This window comes from Conger conger, chromosome 12 (genome assembly GCF_963514075.1).
Source record: "Conger conger chromosome 12, fConCon1.1, whole genome shotgun sequence".
Taxonomy (NCBI): Eukaryota; Metazoa; Chordata; class Actinopteri; order Anguilliformes; family Congridae; genus Conger; species Conger conger.
In genome coordinates this window covers 12,383,620-12,404,930 of record NC_083771.1, presented here as the reverse complement: position 1 = coordinate 12,404,930, position 21,311 = coordinate 12,383,620, and the positions used below count along the sequence as shown (strand labels likewise).

Sequence of the window (21,311 nt, the reverse complement as noted above, 5' to 3'; positions counted from 1 at the left end):
GCCAGTTCCCTCTCCCTCTGCCCGGGAGGTGACAGCAGCCCTACACACCTGGACCATTGGTGCTGCTGGTTTTATTCCCTACCTGAAAGATAATTGTATGATTAGTTCCTTCTCTTGGGCAGTCATTTAACTCTCCTGGTGTCCCAGGGTCATATCAGACCTGATGAGAGGGGGTGAATGAGAATCGTGTTTCTGTAACCTGAGGTGCTGTTTGAACCGACCAAAACATGCAAATGCTTTACAGTATCAACTCTTTTTTTTGTATATAAGTAGGCCTATTATACCTTTTGAAGAGTTTAATTTGGAAACCTTCTACCGTACCATCTTCTTGGTTGAACATCTAACACTTCATGGTCATTCTTTTTTTTGCCCAGACCAAACTTTGGCATTGTATAATCATCAATTTGACTTCATTGTCCTCGTGGCTGTTCTTAACCGAGATATTTACTATGATTACAAGTTTGGATCCCATCCACCAAGTGGCGCTGATGTAGGAAGTATATAAAGTATGTTTTATTGTTAATTAAGGTTCTCTTTGGTATGAGTTTAAATTTACTAAGCACAAGTCATGATCTTAACTTCTCTTTGCATGTTCTTGTAAAAGTACATTTCCGGTGTCTCTGTTAGCATGTGGACAGACAAAAATCATTTTCATAAAGCAACAAACTGTACTGGCTGATGTGAACATAAACAACTATTTTTAGTTTTGTGTATTTTGCATTTGCAATAACTACAATGAGTATAACCTTACTTTTAAGGTAATAAAATATGCAGTTTGCAGTTTACTGTAAACGCTGCAGGGTTTGAGAGAGCCCAAATGAGCATGTGGGGAATGGTGTAAAATGTACACTGTAAATAGTTCTGTTACCACCATGCAGGTCAAGTTCAACATAACCTTTTTCACAACATCCCGGCTCTTGCCCAAATATGGAAAGGAATCTAAAACCCCTGCAAATTAGCGCCTCGGTTTAATGGCCTGGTTCCTCTTGATCTTGTGAATTAATTAGTGCCCGCTGAGACTTGAAAAGGGAAGCGAAACGCGGTAACCCTCGATTAGAAACGAAATGGAGGGGAGAATATTGGCACTTACCAGGAATTAAAGGAACCGAGAACGCCGACACCAACTGTGTTTCCTGCAGTTATAGGATGTTATAAATCAGGTACATTTTGCCACCCGGCGCCTTAAATGTTTTTTTTTTTTTACAAAAGTTTAAAGTGGAATAAAGATTCGTTGTTGCTGGTCCTCTCCCTTAAACAGCTGTTTTAAAACGGTGTGGTGGAAAAAGACGTCACCGGGCGAAGTTGTTACGGGAACGCCTCCAAGCGCGCGTGGTCTGAGCCAGTTTAGTCCCACCGGTCCAGATGTTAGCCAGCAGTCGCAGAAGACTGCATCAGGACAACTCCATCGATATGGCAACGAAAATGGTACCTTCTTATTTCGGGCAGTTTGTTTTTTTATTATCTTTCAGTCGCAATCGTAGAGAGACTTCTCTGAATCAAAAAGTTGGTGTACAATTTTCTGGAGTGTTACTTCGACTCTGTAACACTGCAACAGACTAATGGATTCCAGTCAAACCCGGACAACACAAGGACTGTAGTCTGGTTTGAACAATCGCGCTTTTTACTGTTCTCCCACTTCGAACTAGGAATCGCGGTGACCCTGCCACCACGTCCACCCACGAAAGGCGAGGACCCTGGGTCGATATGCATTCCTACAAAAATCCCCCATTTTATGTTCTTTCTGTTCATACCGAACAAGGCATATATGATCACCAGTACTGAAGGCTATACATTTCATAACTTGTAGTCCACTGTAAAAATAATTAACTGGTCCCAGTGTTCCGAGCACCCAGATGTCAGGAGTCAACAGCCGAACAGGAGCCCCATAAGGAGCGCAAATGTCGGGAAGCTTTGCGCTGACATCAGTTTTTCTTCTGCATGACTCATAAAATGTTGCGCGGTGTCCATAGCAACTCATATTAGTGTTTCCCCTAACAGCCGTTATTAGGATATTGTTCAACAACTTTCTATTACATATTCTATACAGTTGGGATATAGCATACGAAAAATCGTAGTGACACATGGGCTATAGTAGGCTAAGCCAAGTTGATAAATAAAATTAAGGTTGACCGATTACGAGTAGGCGATTCGTAGTAACCGACCTCTTTGGTGTGGCGTGACCGCTTGAAGAACGGTAGCCTATTTTGAAATAAAAGCGAAAGAGAATGCAAAAATCAGAGACATACCTTGGTGTTGCTCTTCAGTTTCCCCTGTGAGCTGGAGTCGTAAACATCGTAGGAATACTACTTCGGATTGACAGTGGGGGTGTTTGTTTAGTAATTTACTCGCCGACTCCTGACGTTTTCTCAACAATCAGTTATTCTAATAGCCATAATGTCAAAGCAAATGTAGTCTACTTAATGTCACGGGACACTTTCTGCTCCCTACCTTGCTTGCTACATTTAGGAGGATGGATCTCTGAAAGGAAGGGAGTGAGTGCCCTCTATCAAAGGAAAAGGATGTTTTGTAATAGGTCTACGTGTGGCGTATTCCCGTCGGATAAAAAGGAAATGAATGAAACTCCGAGCGGTCTGTGTATGTCAGGAATGCGTCTTAAAGAGACAGTGTGCTTCTCTTTCATGAATTAGGTAAACTCTCCATTAGAGATGTGCTCTACAGGTATTCATATATTTTAAACCACCCTTTCTGTCTGAAACGCACTGAAATACTGTATGGTATTTTTTTCAGAATAGGCCAACATATGCCATTAAAGAAAGTTCATCACGTGTCAATGGTATGGCTATCTTAAAATGTATTTCAGGGGATATATCATGGTTTATGATTGAGACTATCATAATCACCATCAGATTTGACCACCATTGCACAAAACTCTTGTTAACATTTTTTAAAATGTAAAAATGAGAGGCGTTGTTTTTGGAGAAGTTAGATGTTGAAACCATAACCGCTGAACACACATGTATCCTAATGTGTGCTATGTCTGTGAACAATGTACTCTATCTAGGGCCTACGGAACATACAATGTTTAGATGTAGCCTGCTATTTTCATGTAATCTCTCCTTGGCAATGTCTTATTGGGAATATGGAATATGTTAAAATGTTACGGATGTCTTAAACAGTGTTATAAACACACGTTGTCTTTTCTCAGACCGTGAATTCATTTTTGGCCACCCCCTAGTTTTTCCTGAAATGACACCCCTGTTTTACAAATGTGCAAAATATAAGTACACAATTCACAACAGTTCGACTAAAAATAAAGTTTTTGCTTTTTTGCCATAATTGGACAGGGACACATTTTGTTTTGTAATTTTGGTTCTGCACTTTGAGTTTGAAAGGATACAATGACAATGCATTTGAAGTGCAGACTTTCATTTCAGGGTATTTTCATCCATATGGGTTGAACTGTTTAAAAATGAGTACCTTTTGTACATGATCCCCCCCATTTTAAGGTACTACAAGTATTTGTTGGAATGGCTTCATGTATGTGTTTCGTTAGGCAGGTTTATTAATTTGTGTGCTTAGTGAATGCAGAAGAGAGCTGTTGATGTCTAGTCTTAATTCTAGATTTTGCAATTGCCTTTGGAAAATGTTGGGGCGTGACAACATGAGGAAGACCACAGTGTCGATGCAGATTATGCTGGCCGTCATCAAGCTCAGAAACGAAAATCAATCAATTGGGAACATTGCAGAAACCCTGGGCTTGCCCAAGTCAGCAGTTCATTATTAATAAGAAAAAAACAACTGGCAAACTAAATTGTCAAAAGACCCTGTAGACCAAGGAAGACCACTGAAGCAGATGACCAGAGAATACTCTCTATAGTGAAGAAAGCCCCCCTGACAACTGGCCAACAGATCAAAAACACTCTCCTGGTTACAGGTGTAGACGTGTGGTAGTTCACCATATGCACAAGACTAGACCAGCTGCACAACAGAAAAGACCTAAAAGAGACCCAAGAGTTCTGGAACAAAGTTTTGTGGACCAATGAGACCAAGATTAACATGTACCAGAGTGATGGAAGGAGGAAAGGCCCATGACCCAAAGCATAACACCTCATCCGTGAAAAAGAAGGGGATGTTTTGGCTTGGGCCTGTATGGCTCCCGGTAGAACGAGCTTACTGGTCAATGTGACTGCAGACAGAAGTAAAATAATGAATTCAGCAGAAATATTTTCTCTGCTCTGAGTAAACAAAATGCCTCCAAACATATTGGACAGCACTTCCAGGGGAAACTGGAATACTAAAGTGTTTAAGTCTAGTATATAATTGAAAAAGTTCAAGTTTCATGATTTTGGGCCTACAAGAGTACACTTGCTGGCATTGGACAGTGGCCTTGCATGAATTGCATTTGGTGACATGGAATCTTTTTTTGGTGGCCTTTCACTATTAAAGAGGATTCTTTTATTTTTATTATTATTATTTGGGGGGTGATGATCACTTCATCACTGGTTCTTGTGTGACTCATACGAATGCAGTGAGAGAGGTCATCGATAGCTTCAGCACACTTTATCTTGCAGATAACCCTGATGAATCAAGTACCACATGCAATAAGAACTGTACTGATGAAGTGGAACAGGAAGGAGAAGGACTTAACATTATAGCGGAAGCAGATGTGTGGCCTCATGGCCTCCTCCCTCTAACTTTGTAGAATACCAAACATTATTAGATACTCTTTGTGAGCACTACGAGAGGCTTGCAGAAATTGTTATTCTGGTTGAAACCACTCTTAGACCTCTAAAGTTACTTGTGTCTCAGAGTTATCAAGACTATTCACAAGTGTCACGGCACAAGAGGTGCAACTCTTCTGTCACTGCGACTCTCAAAACTCCAGCTTAAATAAGCTTTAGAAGCATCTAATGAAGATATGGGTAAATCAATGGTAGATTGTCTAAAACGTAGAGACACTATAGAAGCGTGAGGAGTTCCTGGCAGTGTGGCCTCTTCCTGATGCTGAGATCCTTACTGCTTTAAAATCAATGTTAAAATGTACTGCCAACAGCTGGTGGAAGGCAGAACAGCTGCAGGTTCATAGCTGGCCTGTCACAGTTCTTGGCTCTCGTCTGATGTATTTCCTGGCACTACCTTGCTATCAGGCAATCAATACGAAGTGCTGACTACTGATTCCAATTGTCTGCTGCGTGTGGTCTGATTGCCAATGTGGGTCAGCTGTGTGCCTTTCTATTTAAGTCCCGAGTCATGTTTAACGGGGGCTTGTTTGTCAGATTTATTTCATTTTTCCAATCCCCATAGCACATCGTTTTTATTTGTCATTTGTGCATTATGTGAGGTGTGACTGACTAGTCTCAGTTACCTGTGTGTTGGGGTTTATGGGAGCTGAACACACAGCAACTTCTTGTCATTTTATGGTCGTAAGGACAGTTCACCTTCTTTTCATTTTGTGTTAGACACACAACAGTTGTAGGACGGGATTCCTCTGAGAATTGAGACCCCGTCTGATTCTTCCTTCTGTTGCCAAGTGTTAGGGTTTGAGTTTATTGCACCCTTTGCTGTACACTTGCCCTCATGCTGTGTGTCCACCTAGTTTGTTTTTCATTTGTTTTAACAGCTATCTTTGCAAGTAGGCTGAGTTTAAGGTGTATAAGTGCTGAGGCCGCTTCCAATTTAAAAGACTGAGACATTCTATAACTTGGGGCAGGTGTAAGGGAAAAGAATATCCATATGTGGAAATAATACTTGGCTCAGCTGTGTGTTTGTTTCCTGTAGCGTGCGGTTTCCAAGTTTGACAGCTGCCATACGTTTGCATTTCTTTTTGTCACTTTCAAAACATTTTCATTTTCATCAGTTATGCATGTTATTGTATGTCACACCTCTGATAGTTTGGGGATCTGTAGTAGATCCTTGTGGCGGATTACGTAGTTCCGTTATGTCCACATATGTCCCATACCTGAGGGTGCTTTTCGTTTCCTTTGTACTGCAGGTCTGTTTCATGTATTACACTAAGTACACGTGTTTTGGACTTGACGCCCCTCTCAGCTGAGGGTGGTGCGAACCTCAGATAGCCCAGGGCTCTATGCGGGAGACCCTCGGCATTGCTTGTGTTTTTAACTTGCTTTCTTGTAGGTCTCCTGGACAGTCAGTTGAGCCTAGGCGAGCGTTTGCTGATTATCTGTTGTTACTGACTTTCCTAAAAGTCAAGTGCCGTACATAGTCATTGGAGTATTGCCCCCTCTTAGTTGAGCACATTGCAAACTCACTGATAAGCTTGGGTTTCTGGGACTGAGTACACTTCCTGCCTCATTAGTATTCCTGCTGCAACAGGTGCATAAGAGTTAATGTGTTTCATGGGTTCCCGTATCTTTTTAAAGTAATCCTGCTTCATCAGTGAATTAGATTGTTAAGGTTTTTTTGTGTATTCTAGTGTTATGGCTAGTATTCAGAATCAGAGACAGGAGGTATTCTTTGTCTTTTATTATCACTTTGCCATCCTGTTCCTAGGTAGGCTAAAACACAGTTGGTAGGCCTCTCCCTTGCACTATGGGCATACCTACGTCCTACTCACCTCGTCTTACGACCACCGTAATCAGTACGATGTGAGGTTGAGTTTCTCTGCCTTTTGTCATTTCCTTGCTCGATTCAGATTAAACTTCTTGACCATTTTTAAGGGGTCATTTTATTGGTTGGTGTTCATTAAATTATTTATTCCAGAAGGTTGCAGGGCTGAAGCTGAGATGCATATTCTGGAGTGGGAACAGTGGGTGTAAGAAAGCATCTGCATCAGCATCAATTTTGCTTGCCAGATCAGAGCGCTATGCATGTGGTGGTAGTCAAATCTTGAAAAAAGGGACCTGCAAGCACATTGAGGTTAGTCTAGTCTCCTCAGAGGAAGTGTGCATTCAGTGGATGTCCTAGTCAGGGTAGGACCACTCATTGAGAGAGATTTGCAGGCAGGTAAGACTTACTGGCAAGCAAACAAGTAGAACCACGGAAGAAGGCTCTATCTCCCAGCAGAAAGAAACCTCCTGGGGACTTCTCTAACCTTCCTCCTGTCACTGATGCGACTCCAACCTCTGGTCCTATCATACTGCCTATACTGTTGAGACACAACCATTGCCAGCCATTTTAGATACTGGGAGCTCCTCCACTTTAGTCCGGGAGTCTCTCTGGAGCAGGGGTCTCCAACCCTGGTCCTGGAGAGCTACTGGGTCTGCTGGTTTTTGTTTTCACCTTAAAATCAGCACCTGTTGAGACCCAGGTAACCAGATGAGGTGAGTTCATTAATTAAATTAGAGCAGTTGATTACAGTCAATTGCAGGGTAAGAACGAAAACCAGCAGACCCAGTAGCTCTCCAGGACCAGGGTTGGAGACCACTGCTCTGGAGAAAGATTAAAAACTTGCCTGGAATTCTCATTTTTGTTAGCTAATGAGCAGATCAACCATGCTTTTGGACATGTGGAAGTGTATCTTGCACATCATAGTCAGACCTGCATTATTGATGTATGTGCTAGCTGGTGAAAACATGGCCTTACATGTCTTAGGAATGGACACTGGCTTCATCCTTGACTTGGCTCTTATTGCCTCCTAGTGGACAACGTTTCTCTTTGCTCCTTTTCATCGAAGAGGCATCTGCAATGCGCTTGTACGACGTTTGTGTACAAACACAGGACCATAGCAAAGAAATATATTTCTGCTTAGTCTACCTTTGAGAAATGTATTCTGTTCCAGTGGGCCCTTTCTTTCTTGATATCCTCTGAAGGCATCATAACTGAGGCAAAGAAGGTTGAAGTTGTTCAGTCTTTCCCACCTCCTAACTCTGTGAAGGATGCACAGAGATTTGCCAAGAATTCCAAGTGACACTGGGCTGGGGGCCGTGTTGACACACGGGATTGGTGGGTGTGAAAGTGTTATTGCCTATGCATCCCGGATTCCCGGCTGTTGAATACTGCTCAGAGGCTGCTAATCAGTCTCCACGAGAGAGTTTATGAAATTATGTGCAGTGAAAAAATGGGCACCTTTCCTTGAAGGGGGGACTGTTTATGTAGTGAATAACCATTTGGCCCTTGTCCCTCCCACAACCAGGCTGTAGGAGTTTCATGCAGGAAGGGGCAATACAATGTTGTGCCTGAAGTGCTTGCTTGCTCCCCTCTTGGAAAGAAAGAAGTGGCATTGGCTTGCATCAGCCGAGAATCAGACCAGAATAAACACTCTCTTCCTGTTGATTAGGCTGACAAAGCTGTTGTCCAGCAGGATGATCCTGAGGTACAGCCAGAGACATGCAGGATGGATGCCTGCAGCAGGGTATATTAGCTACACTCTTGACAATGGACATCTCTCCTGTGTCATCCCTGTTGGAGACGAGGGCCAGAAATATCAGCTGCTCATTCCAAAAGGGGTCATTCTTGAGATGCTTCCATGCCAGCCAGTCCTCTTGGTGGCCATTTGGGATGGCTCCAAGTCCGTTACTCAAAGTGCTGGAAGTTGCATACTGGCCAGATGTCAGAAATTATGTATGGGAGCATACAAAGAGGTGCATAACATGGCAAATGTACAAGCTACAACTTTCCAAGTCATCAAGACATGTGCAGTCAACAACTATAAAGTAGCCAGGTTACATGATGGACATTGGCTCTGGCGGAAAGAGCAATTGTCTGGCAGTTTGGAGGGTGGCAGGTTCGATCTCACACCCAGGCTGTGTCGAAGTGTCCTTGAGCAACGCACTTAACCCTTAAATGTTCCTGACGAGCTGGTTGGTGCCTTGCATGGCCATCATGTGTTGGTGTGTGAGTTTGTGTATGAATGGGTGAATGAGAAGCATCATTTGTACAGTGCTTTGGGTAAAGGCGCTCTATAAATGCCAGCCATTTACCATTTACATTGTGGGGCCTTTTCCTCAGAGTGGTCATTGATTACTAGCAAGTGGTTCAATTTCTTTCTAATCAGTGTGGGTTTGTCTGTGTGATATACACTCACCGAGCATTTTATCTTTACTTCAATTCATGTGATTATCTAATCAGCCAATTGTGTGGCAGCAGTGCAATACCTACAATCATGTAGATACGGGTCAGGAGCTTCAGCTAATTTTCACATCATCCGTCAGAATGGGGAAAAATTTTAATGTAAGTTACTTCGACTGTGGAATGATTGTTGGTGGCAGACAGGGTGGTTTGAGTATCTCATAAACTGCTGATCTCCTCATGCATACTAGTCTCTACATTTTGCGAAGAATGGTGCCAAAAAACTAAATCCAATGAGCAGCAGTTCTACAGACAGAAACGCCTTGTTAATGAGAGACATCAGAGGAGAATGGCCAGACTGGTCAAAACTGACTGGCAGGTGACCTTAACGCAAATAGCCACACATTACAACAGTGGTATGCAGAAGAGCATCTCTGAACACACAACGCATCATTACTCTAAGTGGATAGACTATAGCAGGAGAAGTCTAAAAAATAAGTTGATTAAATACCTCTATGTGTGCTCACTGAGTATATCCCAAAATGGCAGAAACTAAATTCAGGCTCAGCAACCTATGACTCAGGCTGTAGTTCACTACAAACTGATGCATTGGCAAATGCCAGTTTTATTGGCACATATAAATTAATTTTATTTACACTTGCATTTATATACAATATTTTTTTCATGGGAAAGACTTGCATTCTCATATCTGAATGAAATGTACATGGCTCTTAAATAGTTAACAATGAATAAGAAATGAATAAATACACAAATTAATGAGCATGTGTTCCCCTCCCCCCAAAAAAGTTGCCAAAAACAATCTTCTTTTTTGCAAGTCAGTGTAAATATCTCAATATATCCTTAAACCCGTTAACACCAATCAGTTTATATTTACACTGCATTTAAAACATTTCCTCAATATGTGCACAATATGTATTATGCATAATAAATCAGTGTAAGTCAAGCAATCCATTATGATACAAGTGAAAATCAATACACATGCATATTATTAAGTAGGAACAGAAAATAACCAATTACTCAGGTCTGAAGTAGATACCATATTGTGAATATTTTTTAATGTTACTAAAGCAGATTTCTGCATCTGAAGGTTGGAGTTCAATAAAGAAACACAAATGAGTGACAACCAAAACCAAACTCCAGTGCAGTGACACACACACACACACATATATCTCACTGCACACATTTTTTTTGACAAATTAACAAGATCTAACCACTTTATAAAACAGTTTATAGAGCTAGTGCTTTATAGATATTTTATAAAGCAAAATAAAAAACAAAAAAACTGAAATGCATTCAGGTTCAGGAAGACCTGTTTAGTCACACATTTTCACATTCATTATTTCACATACACTAAGAGTCACATAGCAAAGTTCTGACGTTAAAGTGCTGCTCAGTGTGTCTACTCTAAGGTGTAATCGTCCTCTGTCGTGGACGATGTGCATCAGGTAGTCTTTTTTCTTTTCTACTTTTTTTTTTTTTTTTTAACATGCAGCAGTAGGGAGTTTTCTCAGCTCCAGAACTTGGGAAATGGCCTGTTTTTGCAACTAACCAAGTTGATACTTCAAAAGGAGTTCTGTATCAACTAAGTTGGAAAATCACCTGTGTTCATTTCATGTAAAAAAAAAAAAGAAAAAAAAAAAAGAGAAACACCTGAGAAAAGGTGTTCTTTTGCAATGTGCGTGCTTTTTGAAAAATGGTAACTTTTTTTTTTACATGAAAGAATCAAGTGCTGGTTGGATGAAAAACCTGGCCCTTTGATGCACCGTGGGAACTGGAGTTGAGAAAGACCGAATATGACTGGACAGAGAGAGAGGACTGGCCAAGACCGCTGAGGTGCACCAGAATTTTAAAACTAAACAGACTCTATTACAAAATCACAATATTGTAAGTCGTACCGGACACTAAGTACAAACACGCAGTCCACTGAACGAGGCGACCTTGTGATAAGAGGGCGGGGCTTTGTGAACACCTGAGGGGGTGGGGCTATTGAGTGCTGTCAATGACCTGATGATTAAAGGAGTGGTTCATAGCGTTGATGGGGAGCAGTTGATTGGCTGAGATGGCTGAGATGGATCAGTGATTGACAGCACACAGTAGCCTTACCCATGGGTTTCACGAAACCTCACTCTCCCATCGCAAAGAACTATCTGGAGTCTGTTGAAGTAACATGCCCAGTTTCTTGAAGGCCATGCTGAGCATGTCCAACAAAATATCAATTCTCAAAGAGGGCATACACCAAGAAACACAATAAAGTAGCCAAAACTACAGTACTGGTTCCTTTTCTTGAGTTCCCCCCCCTTTTGGAGAGAGAATTACCCTGGTTCTGCAGGGGGGGAAGCTCCTTGAAAAGATGACCGTGCATGCGGATTAAATACTTAAAAACATTCCCAATCTAAATAACTAACATACAATCCACTAAGAGAGACAATCCTGTAGCAGAGATCCTATGACTGCACTGGACGAACAGGAAGGAAAGTACAGCGAATAAAGAGGAAATAGAAGTATTGTAGAGTTCCATGAGCATCGAGCTAACTGCAATTCAAGTGTGAAAACGACAGCTTGAACAAAGAATGAATGCACTAAACTTCGATTCGCACCAGTGTAGTTACGTTTGTGCATGCTACAACTTTTACCGCAGTGGTTAAATTGAAGACATACTCGTACCATATACTCACACACTCAACACTAAAAGCTTGCCCTAATTTAACAAATGACATATCTAACTTATTTCAGTGTGGTGACCTTTCTAAATGACAGTTATTAATCTTAAAAATAACCGCTATATACCGCTAATAATAATTACAGGTTGCCTAAAAATACTTAAGAAATAATGTTGCATCATATGCATAATTCCTTCCAACTAAGAATCCATCCAACTCTTTTTTTTTGTTTCTTGTACTTGCAAATACTCCTAAAAACATTTAGGAAAAAGTGATATTTGATAAATCATATTTCTCTCACTACCATATCTCACATTGTGCTATCAAGCATCAACAGGAAGGGGACGGAGGAACAGGATGGTGCATTGCATCTGTGCAGCTGGGTTCTGATTTGACGTTGAGTCCAGGGTGTTGGCACAATGTTCTCTGAAGTTCGACTTCTGATTGGACGTCTATTTGGGTTGTGGACGGAATGTTGCCTGAGGTCCCGTGACATCGGCACCGCTTCGTTGAGGTTCCATTTTCTTAGCATTTTGTGAAGTGTCCCACGTGTCGTCCCTGATGGATTGGGGGGGGGGGGTTCAGGAGACGTGGATCCATGACCCTGGTTCAGCGTCAAACTGGAGCGTCTTCCAGCCCCCTCTGTTCCTCGCCCCCCTTTGTCTCTCTCTCTCGCTCTCTCTCTCTCTCTCTCTCTCTTTCGTTCTCTCTCTCTGGTCCGAACAGCTCCTTCTCTCTCTCTCTGTCTCTGGCTTTCACACCACCGTACTGACGGACGGATCAGACAGGTTCAGCTGGCCCGTGATGTCAGTTGGTGGATACTGCTGCAGAGGGAAAGAACACACACGGAAAGAGGAAACGTGTCACTCCACTAACACCGTGCCTCTGTTATTTTCACATTTCTGTCCTCATCCACCCCAGAAAAAAAACTGCTCCATCTTGGGTTCCTCTGTGAAACCTCATGTGCCTCCACCTCCCCTGCACACCACCAAAAACTAAATAAAACGCAACAAAATGATGACCAAAAACAAAAACTGAGCTTGCATCTGATTGGTCAAATGGAAAGTAAAGAAACGAAGCCTATTCTGACCTGGGGTTAACAGGTCAGAATACAGACAGGTGACATCACAGTCGTGCAGGGCCTAATGAACTTTCTCTGTTGTATGCCTATGTATACCAAAAAATAATTAATTTAGGGGTGAACAAGAATGGAAGTACGCTTTGCTGTGGAGCCAGTGTGACCCTATAGTCTTAACTTCAGTGCGGGTGAGACTTTGTGATAGTGGTTGAAGACATTTTTATAGCTGTTTTTGTAGAGCTATAAAATAGCAGCAGAATATGGGAAGGGTTAGGTGGCCAGAATTGAGCCAACACCAAGGAACCTAAATTATATGATCTTGTTGTATGACCAGAGTGTCATAACATTAGAAGTATATGCATGATGAAGGTTTGTTATATTTAAATGGTATTTGTTCTGTTTCATAATGAATATTGAATATACTGTGTGTGTGAGTGTGAGTGAGTGAGGAATGAGTCACTGTGATAGTAGTTTCTGTGCTTGTCCACCCAGCTTATGCGTTTCCATTCTGTTGGCTTAAATAGCACTGGGTCTAGAATGTACCTGACCTCATGCAGGTGCAACCCTGCCATGCTGGTTGCTGAATTCGGAGCCTGTGACGATTCCACCATGGGTCAGTCTTTGAAGTACCATTTTCATGATGGCAGTGGGCGTATTTAATGATGGCAAAGCTTGTCTATTAGTGGTGGTGAAATGACTTGCCACTCAAAGTCCATAGTATGATTGCCACAGTACTTGGCCTAACTAATTAATAAAAACCATTACATAGTAAAACTGTTTTTTTAGGATTATGACAATAGGACATGTTGCCAATTCATGCACTTAAACAAAAGTGTTAACATCAGAAATGTTTCCATCATGAAAATAGCATTTACTTATATCAACTGCTAAATGATGTGTTCTCTGAAAATCTGGCCAACACTTTGGGGACACGCCAAACTGTTGAAGTACAGTGCACTCCATAAATTTTGACAGTGACACATTCTTTGTTTTTGCTCGGTAATCCAGCAAATGAACAGTTAAAACAATCACTATGTATTTAAAGCGCAGGCTTTCGGCTTTACCCCTTAAATTGGAGGGTTTTTACATACATATTGGGTGAACCATGTATGAATTATAGCCATTGTTATACATAGTTATACCGGTTTGTTAAGTTTCATCATTATCTCATGCATAAAAGAGCTAGCAAAAGGTCTCAAGCTGATTCTAGCAGTCCCATCTGCCCTTGCAGTCTCTTGCTGTTGTCTCTCAACCTGAGGTCCAGTGAAGCCTCAATGCCAGAAAAGCAGGCCGTTATTAGGCTGAAAATCTGAATATATCAATCAGAGACATAGCCAAAAAATTAGGTGTCCAAATCAACTGTTTGGTACGTTGTTGAGCAAGAATGCACAGGTGAGTGCAGCGATGGCAAACAACCTGATGGACCACAAAAGACCAGTGTAGTTGATGGCAGAAGAATCCTTCAAATGGTGAATAAAAAATCCCTTTGAACTGTTCAACAGATTAAGAACACTCTCCGGGATATAGGTGTAAATGTGTCAGAGGTGATCAGCTAGAGAACACTTCGCCAGCATAACCTTTAGAGGGTTCACCGGAAGATGCAATCCCCTGGCAAGACTCAAGGATAGAATGGCCAGGTCACAGTTCGCAAAAATGTACATTCAAAAACCTGTTCTGGAACAAAGTATTAGAGACAGATGAGTCAAGGATGTTATAGTTTGGGCATGTAAGGCTGCCACAGGTGCAGGCTTACTTGTGCTTATTGATGATGTCAGGGTGAATGGTGAAGTATATAGAAACATTGTCTTCTCAGATCCAAGAGAATGCATTTCACTGAAGACCTGATTGAATGGCCCCTGAAACAAGCAGGAGCTGAAGAAGGGTGCAGTTCAGGCCAGGCAGAGCATCACCAGGGAAGATACTCCGCACCTTCAGGCAGTCATTGATTGCAAGGGATTTGCAATGAAATGTTGAATCTGATGACTTTATTTCAATTTGGTCCTGTTAGGGTGACTGAAATTCCTACACGGTTGACCCAATATGGATGTAAAAACCCTCAAATTAGCGCTGACAGTCTGCACTTTAACCACATAGCCATTGTTTTATTTCCTGGAGTATAGAGAAAAAACAACAAAAAATATCTCACTGTCCAAATATTTATGGACTGCACAGTATGTAAAAATAACTAATGACATGATGATCACATTTAAGGTATATTTTCAATATTTCTTTCCAGTCTGGCCCTTATGAAAAAGCTATACATATACATACTCAGTCTATTCCAATTCCAAAGCATCAGTAATACACATTTTACTTGACATATATTACGTACATAACACAAGTACTACCACTTTCACAGTACATGCAATTTTACTATATATTTACTCAATTACTGGCAGTATTTGATATATGCCCTCATATAAACAGCAATTTAGGATTTTATATATTGCTTTGTCAGTTAAGAGTTGTAAGAAATGCATGAAGCCAGTCTGCTCTGATTGGTAAGGACAGCTTCTTGCTTCTACAAGGACATTGGGACCATGCTGGAAACAAGACGCAACTGAAAATATTGAAATATGATCCAAAGGGAATAGGAATTTTTGATCATTTGCCCTGTGCAATGAAATAAGTACAACAAAAAATACTGATCAAACCTTTTTCTTAAGACTCCTGAAAAAAGATGAACTGAGGAGGACATAAGGCTGACATTTAGTGAGAAACTAAAACGTGGAGGAGGAATGGACAAACACACGATATGCCGTAAGAGTCAGGTTCAATCCTGCAAATTATTTTTCATCTAAACTTATTGCATTGATTCCATTTAGAATACCACTGTGTGCAGTTTCTTTGGTTTAGGGTTGTCTTTGTATGTGCACAAGGTAATGTAATGGCAGTAATGCAGGGGGCAAGGCAGTTGTTTCTCCCCGGTGTCTGTAGGGAGGTGAGTCTGGGACTTTGAGTTGCATCAGTATAATGCTTGAGATACCCTGTAAGACCTTGGCATTATTTAGGCCAGGGATCCTCAAATCAGGCCCTCAAATCTAAATCTGGGCCTGGTTTCCTTTCCTATCAGGTAATTGGCTGAAGCATTAGGGCTTTGGCCAGACTGGTTTCGCAACCTGACTCCTAGGTAAAGGGAGGGGAGAAAACCAGCAGTTCTCGGCCATGGAGGACCGTGATTTGAGGAACAGAGGTCTAGGCTTTCTGCAAGCATTCTGAATCTTGGCCCATAGTGCCCCCTGCTGGGGGACAGGTGAACTGTGAGAGGAAGCCCTTTGGCTCTGCTCAACAACCCAAGTTGATGGTGGAAGAGAAAAGCAGTGTGTGTAGCATGTGGTGGTGGACACCGAACATGCAGAAAAGTCCACTGATATCCATTTATAAAGAAAAGAAGATAAACACTGATATTAAATAAAAGGGATGGTCACAATTGGAAGATGGTTACAGTATATCCCTGTTTAAAGGACTGTTTCTGAATTTTGAAAATCAGAATTTTTGCCTTTTCATGAACTCACAATATTGTCTGACTCCACTCATTCAAACCCATTGTTCACATTTATACTAATCTAAATGTTCCCTCAGTTTCAGATTGAAGGCCCAAATTACCTCATCTTTGAGAAATATCTGAACAAATAGCACGTCCCACCACCCTCATTCCGCCCCCATTAATCCCAAGCAAGATCCTGCACTATGCTACTTCCTGTTCTTTTCAAGGAGTTCCTGTTGATACTAAGAGCATCATGCTGCTGGGCAATGAGTATTTACGAGCTGTCAGGCCTGGAGTGTATTGTTTTTATGAACCATTGTGTTAAATGGATTCTAAAGCTTGTCTGTAGTGACTTTAAATGGAAAACCAAGTGAATAGTGGTATTTGGTTTGCTCTTTCTGATGAAAATTCTGTCACCAGAGCTGTTTAGGGATATCACTGGAGCAGAACAACTTTTAGCGTAATGCGGGGGACAGTGGTTCCTAACATCCGTCCTGGGGGACCAGTGCATGCTGGTTTTAGTTCCAACCGGAATTGCGATCTCAATATAGTGCAGTCCTTAAGTATTAGGACCATGGTACAATTTATGTTCCTTTGGCTCTGTATTCCAGCACATTGAATTTGAAATGAAACTATGAATATGAGGTTAAAGTGGAAACCGCCAGCTTTCATTTGGGGGTATTTACATCCATATTGGATGATTGTTCTTGGAATGACATCCAGGTTTATACGTAGTCCCCCCCCCCCCCATTTTAGGGGACCAAAAGTAATTGGACAGTTGAGTTCACAGCTTTCAGTATCTAGTCTTGATTCTAGGCTTTTGATTGCCTGTTATTGGCATTGGTCAACATGAGGACGAGAGTTGTGCTAATTACAGTGAAACAAGCTATTATGAGGCAGACAAAAATAAAACCGTCAGAGATAAAAGCCAAATAATTGGCTGAGCAAAATAAACGGTGTGGAACATCATTAAGAAGAAAGACCGCGCTGGTGAGCTCAGTAACTGCAAAGGACCTGGTAGGCCAAGGAAGACCTCTTCAGTTGATGACGAACAATTTTTGTTATAATGAATAAAAACCCCAAACACTGTCCTATAGATCAGAAACTGTTTTGGATGTGTCATAACATGTGACTTCATGTGACTTCACAAACCTACTGTATGTACACCAACCAGCCACAACATTAAAACCACCTGCCTAATATTGTGTAGGTCCCCCTTGTGCCACCAAAACAGCTCTGACCCATCGAGGCATGGACTCCACAAGACCTCAGATCCTTTAAGTGTTCCAAGTTGCGAGGTGGGGCCTCCGTGGATCGGACTTGTTTATCCAGCACATCCCACAGGTGCTTGATCGGATTGAGATCTGGGGAATTTGGAGGCCAAGTCAACACCTTGAACTCTTTGCGATGTTCCTCAAACCATTCCTGAACAATTTTTGCAGTGTAGCAGGGCACATTATCCTGCTGAAGGAGGCCACTGCCATCAGGGAATATGCCATGAATGGGTGTACTTGGTCTGCAACTTTTAGGTAGGTGGTACGTGTCAAAGTAACATCCACATGAATGCCAGGACCCAAGGTTTCCCAGCAGCAGAACATTGCCCAGAGCATCACACTGCTTCCGCTGGCTTGCCTTCTTCCCATAGAGCATCCTGGTGCATCTCTCTCCCCAGGTAAACAACGCACACACACACACACACACACACACACACACACACACACCCACATTGTGTAAAAGAAAACATGATTCATCAGACTAGGCCACCTTCTTCCGTTGCTCCAGGGTCCAGTTCTGATGCTCACGTGCCCATTGTAGGCACTTTCAGCGGGGGACAGGGGTCAATATGGGCACTCTGAACAGTCAACACAGCGCCATACGCAGCAAGCTGCGATTCACTATGTTCTGACACCTTTCTATCATAGCCAGCATTTACTTCAACAGTAGCTCTTCTGTGGGATCGGACCAGGCGGGCTAGCCTTCGCTCCCCACGCGCATCAATGGGCCTTGAGCGCCCATGACCCTGTGGCCGGTCCACCGGTTGTCCTTCCTTGGGCCACTTTTGGGAGGTACTACCCACTGCATACCGGAAACACCCCACAAGACCTGCCATTTTGGAGATGCTTTGACTCAGTCATCAATTTCGCCCTTGTCAAAGTTGCTCAGATCCTTATGCTTGCCCATTTTTCCTCCTTCCAACTCATCAACTTCAAGAACCGACGGCCTAATATCCCACCAGGTGCCATTGTAACGAGATGATTAATGTTATTCACTTCACCTGTCAGTGGTTTTAATGTTGTGGCTGATCGGTGTATAGAGGCTACAATGCAAACCACTAGTTAGCTGCAAAAACAGGATGGTTAGCTTGCAGAAGTACCTAAAAGAGCCTGCAAAGTTCTTGAAAAAGGACCTTTGGACAGATGAGATGCAGATTGACTTGTATCAGAGAGATGGCAAGAGCAAAGTGTGTAAAAGGAACTTCTTAAGAATCAAAGCATCCTGTGAAGCATGGTGGTGGGGTGTTATAGTTTGGGCATGTATGGCTGCCACAGGTGCTGGCTCATTTGCCTTCATTGATAAATGTAACTGTTGATAGCGGCAGCAGAATGAGTTAAGATGCTTTATGCACTTCAGATCTGCTCAAGTTCAATCAAATGCCTCCAAACTCATTGGACAGTGCCTCATCCTGCAGCAAGGCGATGATCCCAAACATACAACAGTGCTCTCTTTCTTCTAAATGGTGTTTGTTTCGGTAAGTGAATGTCTCCATCTGGCCTATGTAAGGCATAAGGCCTATGTCTTAGCCTCATAATTGGTTCCTTGACTTTCATTGGCACTACGCTGGTCCTCATGTTGACAAATGCCAGTAACAGACTCCAAAGGAAGTCAATAGCCTAGAATCAAGACTAGATACTTAATACTTTCTTATGCCTGAACTAAGGAAGTGATTGAATACACCTGACTCATCAAACAGCTGAGAATCCAACTGTCTAATTACTTTTGGTCCCCTAAAATTTGGGGACTATGTATGAAAAGGGATGCAATTCCTCCATTGATCATGTGATACCCTCAAATTAAAGCTGACAGTCTGCACTTTGACCTCATATTTATTGATTCATTTCAAATCCAATATGCTGGAGTACAGTGCCAAAATAAATTGTGCCACTGTCCAAGTAATTATGGACTGCACTGTACCTCTTATGTACTGTAATTGTTTGAAATATAGTGCAGTAAGCACATTGGACTTCTGTTCTTCATGGCATGCATAGCCGTTTCCAACATAATGCGGCTTAAGAAGGTAAATAATCCCTCTGAACATGGCATGCACCTAAGGAGGAAACGGCTTGTTAAAATTCTGCGATTGCAATTGCATTTGGAATGAAAACCACCATTCACAGAAGGGCCCCAGGCCCGAGGTTGGGAACCACTGGTGTTGGATATTTACCACCTTATTGGTACTAATGTATCTCAATGCTATGCTTAGGGTCTTGTGAGTTAGCCAAGGGCTGTTGGCCAGTTACAAAAAAAGTTGTCAGGTTTGACTGGAAGCTCTTTGCCTGTTGAAGGAAAGTCACGTTGAATGTAGCCCTTGAAATTGTGATCAATTAGAAAAACAGGAAATGACATCAGCCCCACGACAGCACTTCAGTCTCATTCACAGAGGGGAACTCATTAAGGGGCGTGTCCATTTTAAAAACAGGGTGGGTTCATTTGTGCAAGTCAAGGAGAACCCATTGACCTTTCACACAAAGAAGCCAGGAACATAGTACTGATGCAAAAGGTCTAGGTTTCTGCTTGGAAAATGCAGAAACAAGAACATGCAAACAATCCCAATTTGGATGCAACTCCCCCCCCCCCCCCCAAAGAACTGACACTATACAGTCATGTAGTGACAGGAGCCAATTGGGTCCTCCCATTGGCACCTTCCTGAAACAGAAAGTTTTCTTGGAAAGAACAGCAAAGTTAGTGCTCCCACACTTATCGATCTTTGGCAAGTAGTTACTTCAGGACTATGGAATTTCCCGCCATAACTTTGCCTTCATACTGACCTTAAAAGGGGAGGGTGGGAGGCAGGGGTGAGGGGGGGCACAAACACCAGAAGGACAGGGACGTATGAACTCAAAGTGAAAAGGACCAAGCATTAAAAGAACGGGGGAGACACAAACATTCACAGTCAAAAATAAATAAATAAAGAAACCGAAAAGCTGGAACCACATCAGCGACGAGGGGGAAACGGGGGAAGTACAGGCAAGAGGACGCCCTGCCCCACCTGCCAATCAAAACCTGCTTCCTTACTGAAGGAACCCACTATCCGGCGTAGCCAAGCCCAATGCCCTACATCATAGACCGAGCCCTGCCTGCCTTGTCTGGCCCTGTCCTGGCCCTCCCTGCTGTCTGACTCTCCTGACAGGGTGTGTACACCCCACAGATGTCTGGATGGATGGCTGACTGGACAGACACGTGGCCATGGCTGTTAACTCCATGTGTGAGGGCGAAGAAACTTTGGAATGGGAACAGTCTGGCAGAGGAAGATGAGAGTGAGAAGATAAAGACAGAAAGGAGAGAGATAGAGAAAGAAAGGGAGAGAAAGAGAAAGAGAAACAGGGAGGGGTTTGTTTCTTCATCTCCTTACCGTGTCTTTGGAGGACCTACGTCTCTTGATGCTGGAGGCCAGGGAGGTACTGATGGACCTAAAAGAGGTTTTCTTTTTGGGGTCAGGATCTGCTCTACCACCTTTCCTATCCTAAAATAAATATATATGTAGAAGAATTATTGATGTTCTGTGGAGCGAACGCGTATGGTCTCCCTCCCCCACCCCCAACACCGCCCCACCCAGACCCTTGACACCCACTCGGCCACCCCCCTCAACTCTCCCTGTCTGTTCATATGTTGAAATGGACTCCATCTCTGTGTCTCTCATATCAATCCCCATCACCTGGTAACCAGCCTGTTAGAGTCCCATGGGGGTTCTGGGGCTCATTCCAATTGCTTATTTTATCCTTCCTTGTCTCCTCATTCCTTGACTGACCTGGAAATCGATCGGGGTCTGCCATCCTTAAGGACATTACCAACCCGATGAATGTTCCTTGAAAGAGCCAGGAGCAAGAAGACTCCTGAAGAATTCTTGAGCAAGGAAACA

At 42.5% G+C, this 21,311-nt stretch overlaps 1 protein-coding gene across 9 annotated transcripts in view; it reads right to left on the bottom strand.

The window, feature by feature from the left end:
- Positions 1-9,530: 9,530 nt before the first annotated feature.
- LOC133142073 (glutamate receptor ionotropic, NMDA 1) overlaps positions 9,531-21,311 on the bottom strand; it is a 54,641-nt gene continuing 42,860 nt past the window's right edge. For 5 of the 9 annotated variants that reach the window (XM_061263025.1, XM_061263026.1, XM_061263027.1 and 2 more), the window contains 2 exons: positions 20,805-20,915; positions 9,531-12,433 (listed from right to left, as the gene is read on the bottom strand). In XM_061263025.1, the coding sequence (XP_061119009.1) occupies positions 12,365-12,433; positions 20,805-20,915 (180 nt within the window). In that variant the 3' untranslated portion in view covers positions 9,531-12,364. The remainder of the gene's footprint in view (positions 12,434-20,804; positions 20,916-21,311) is intronic. The other 4 variants (XM_061263030.1, XM_061263032.1, XM_061263033.1 and 1 more) reach the window with 2 other exon arrangements.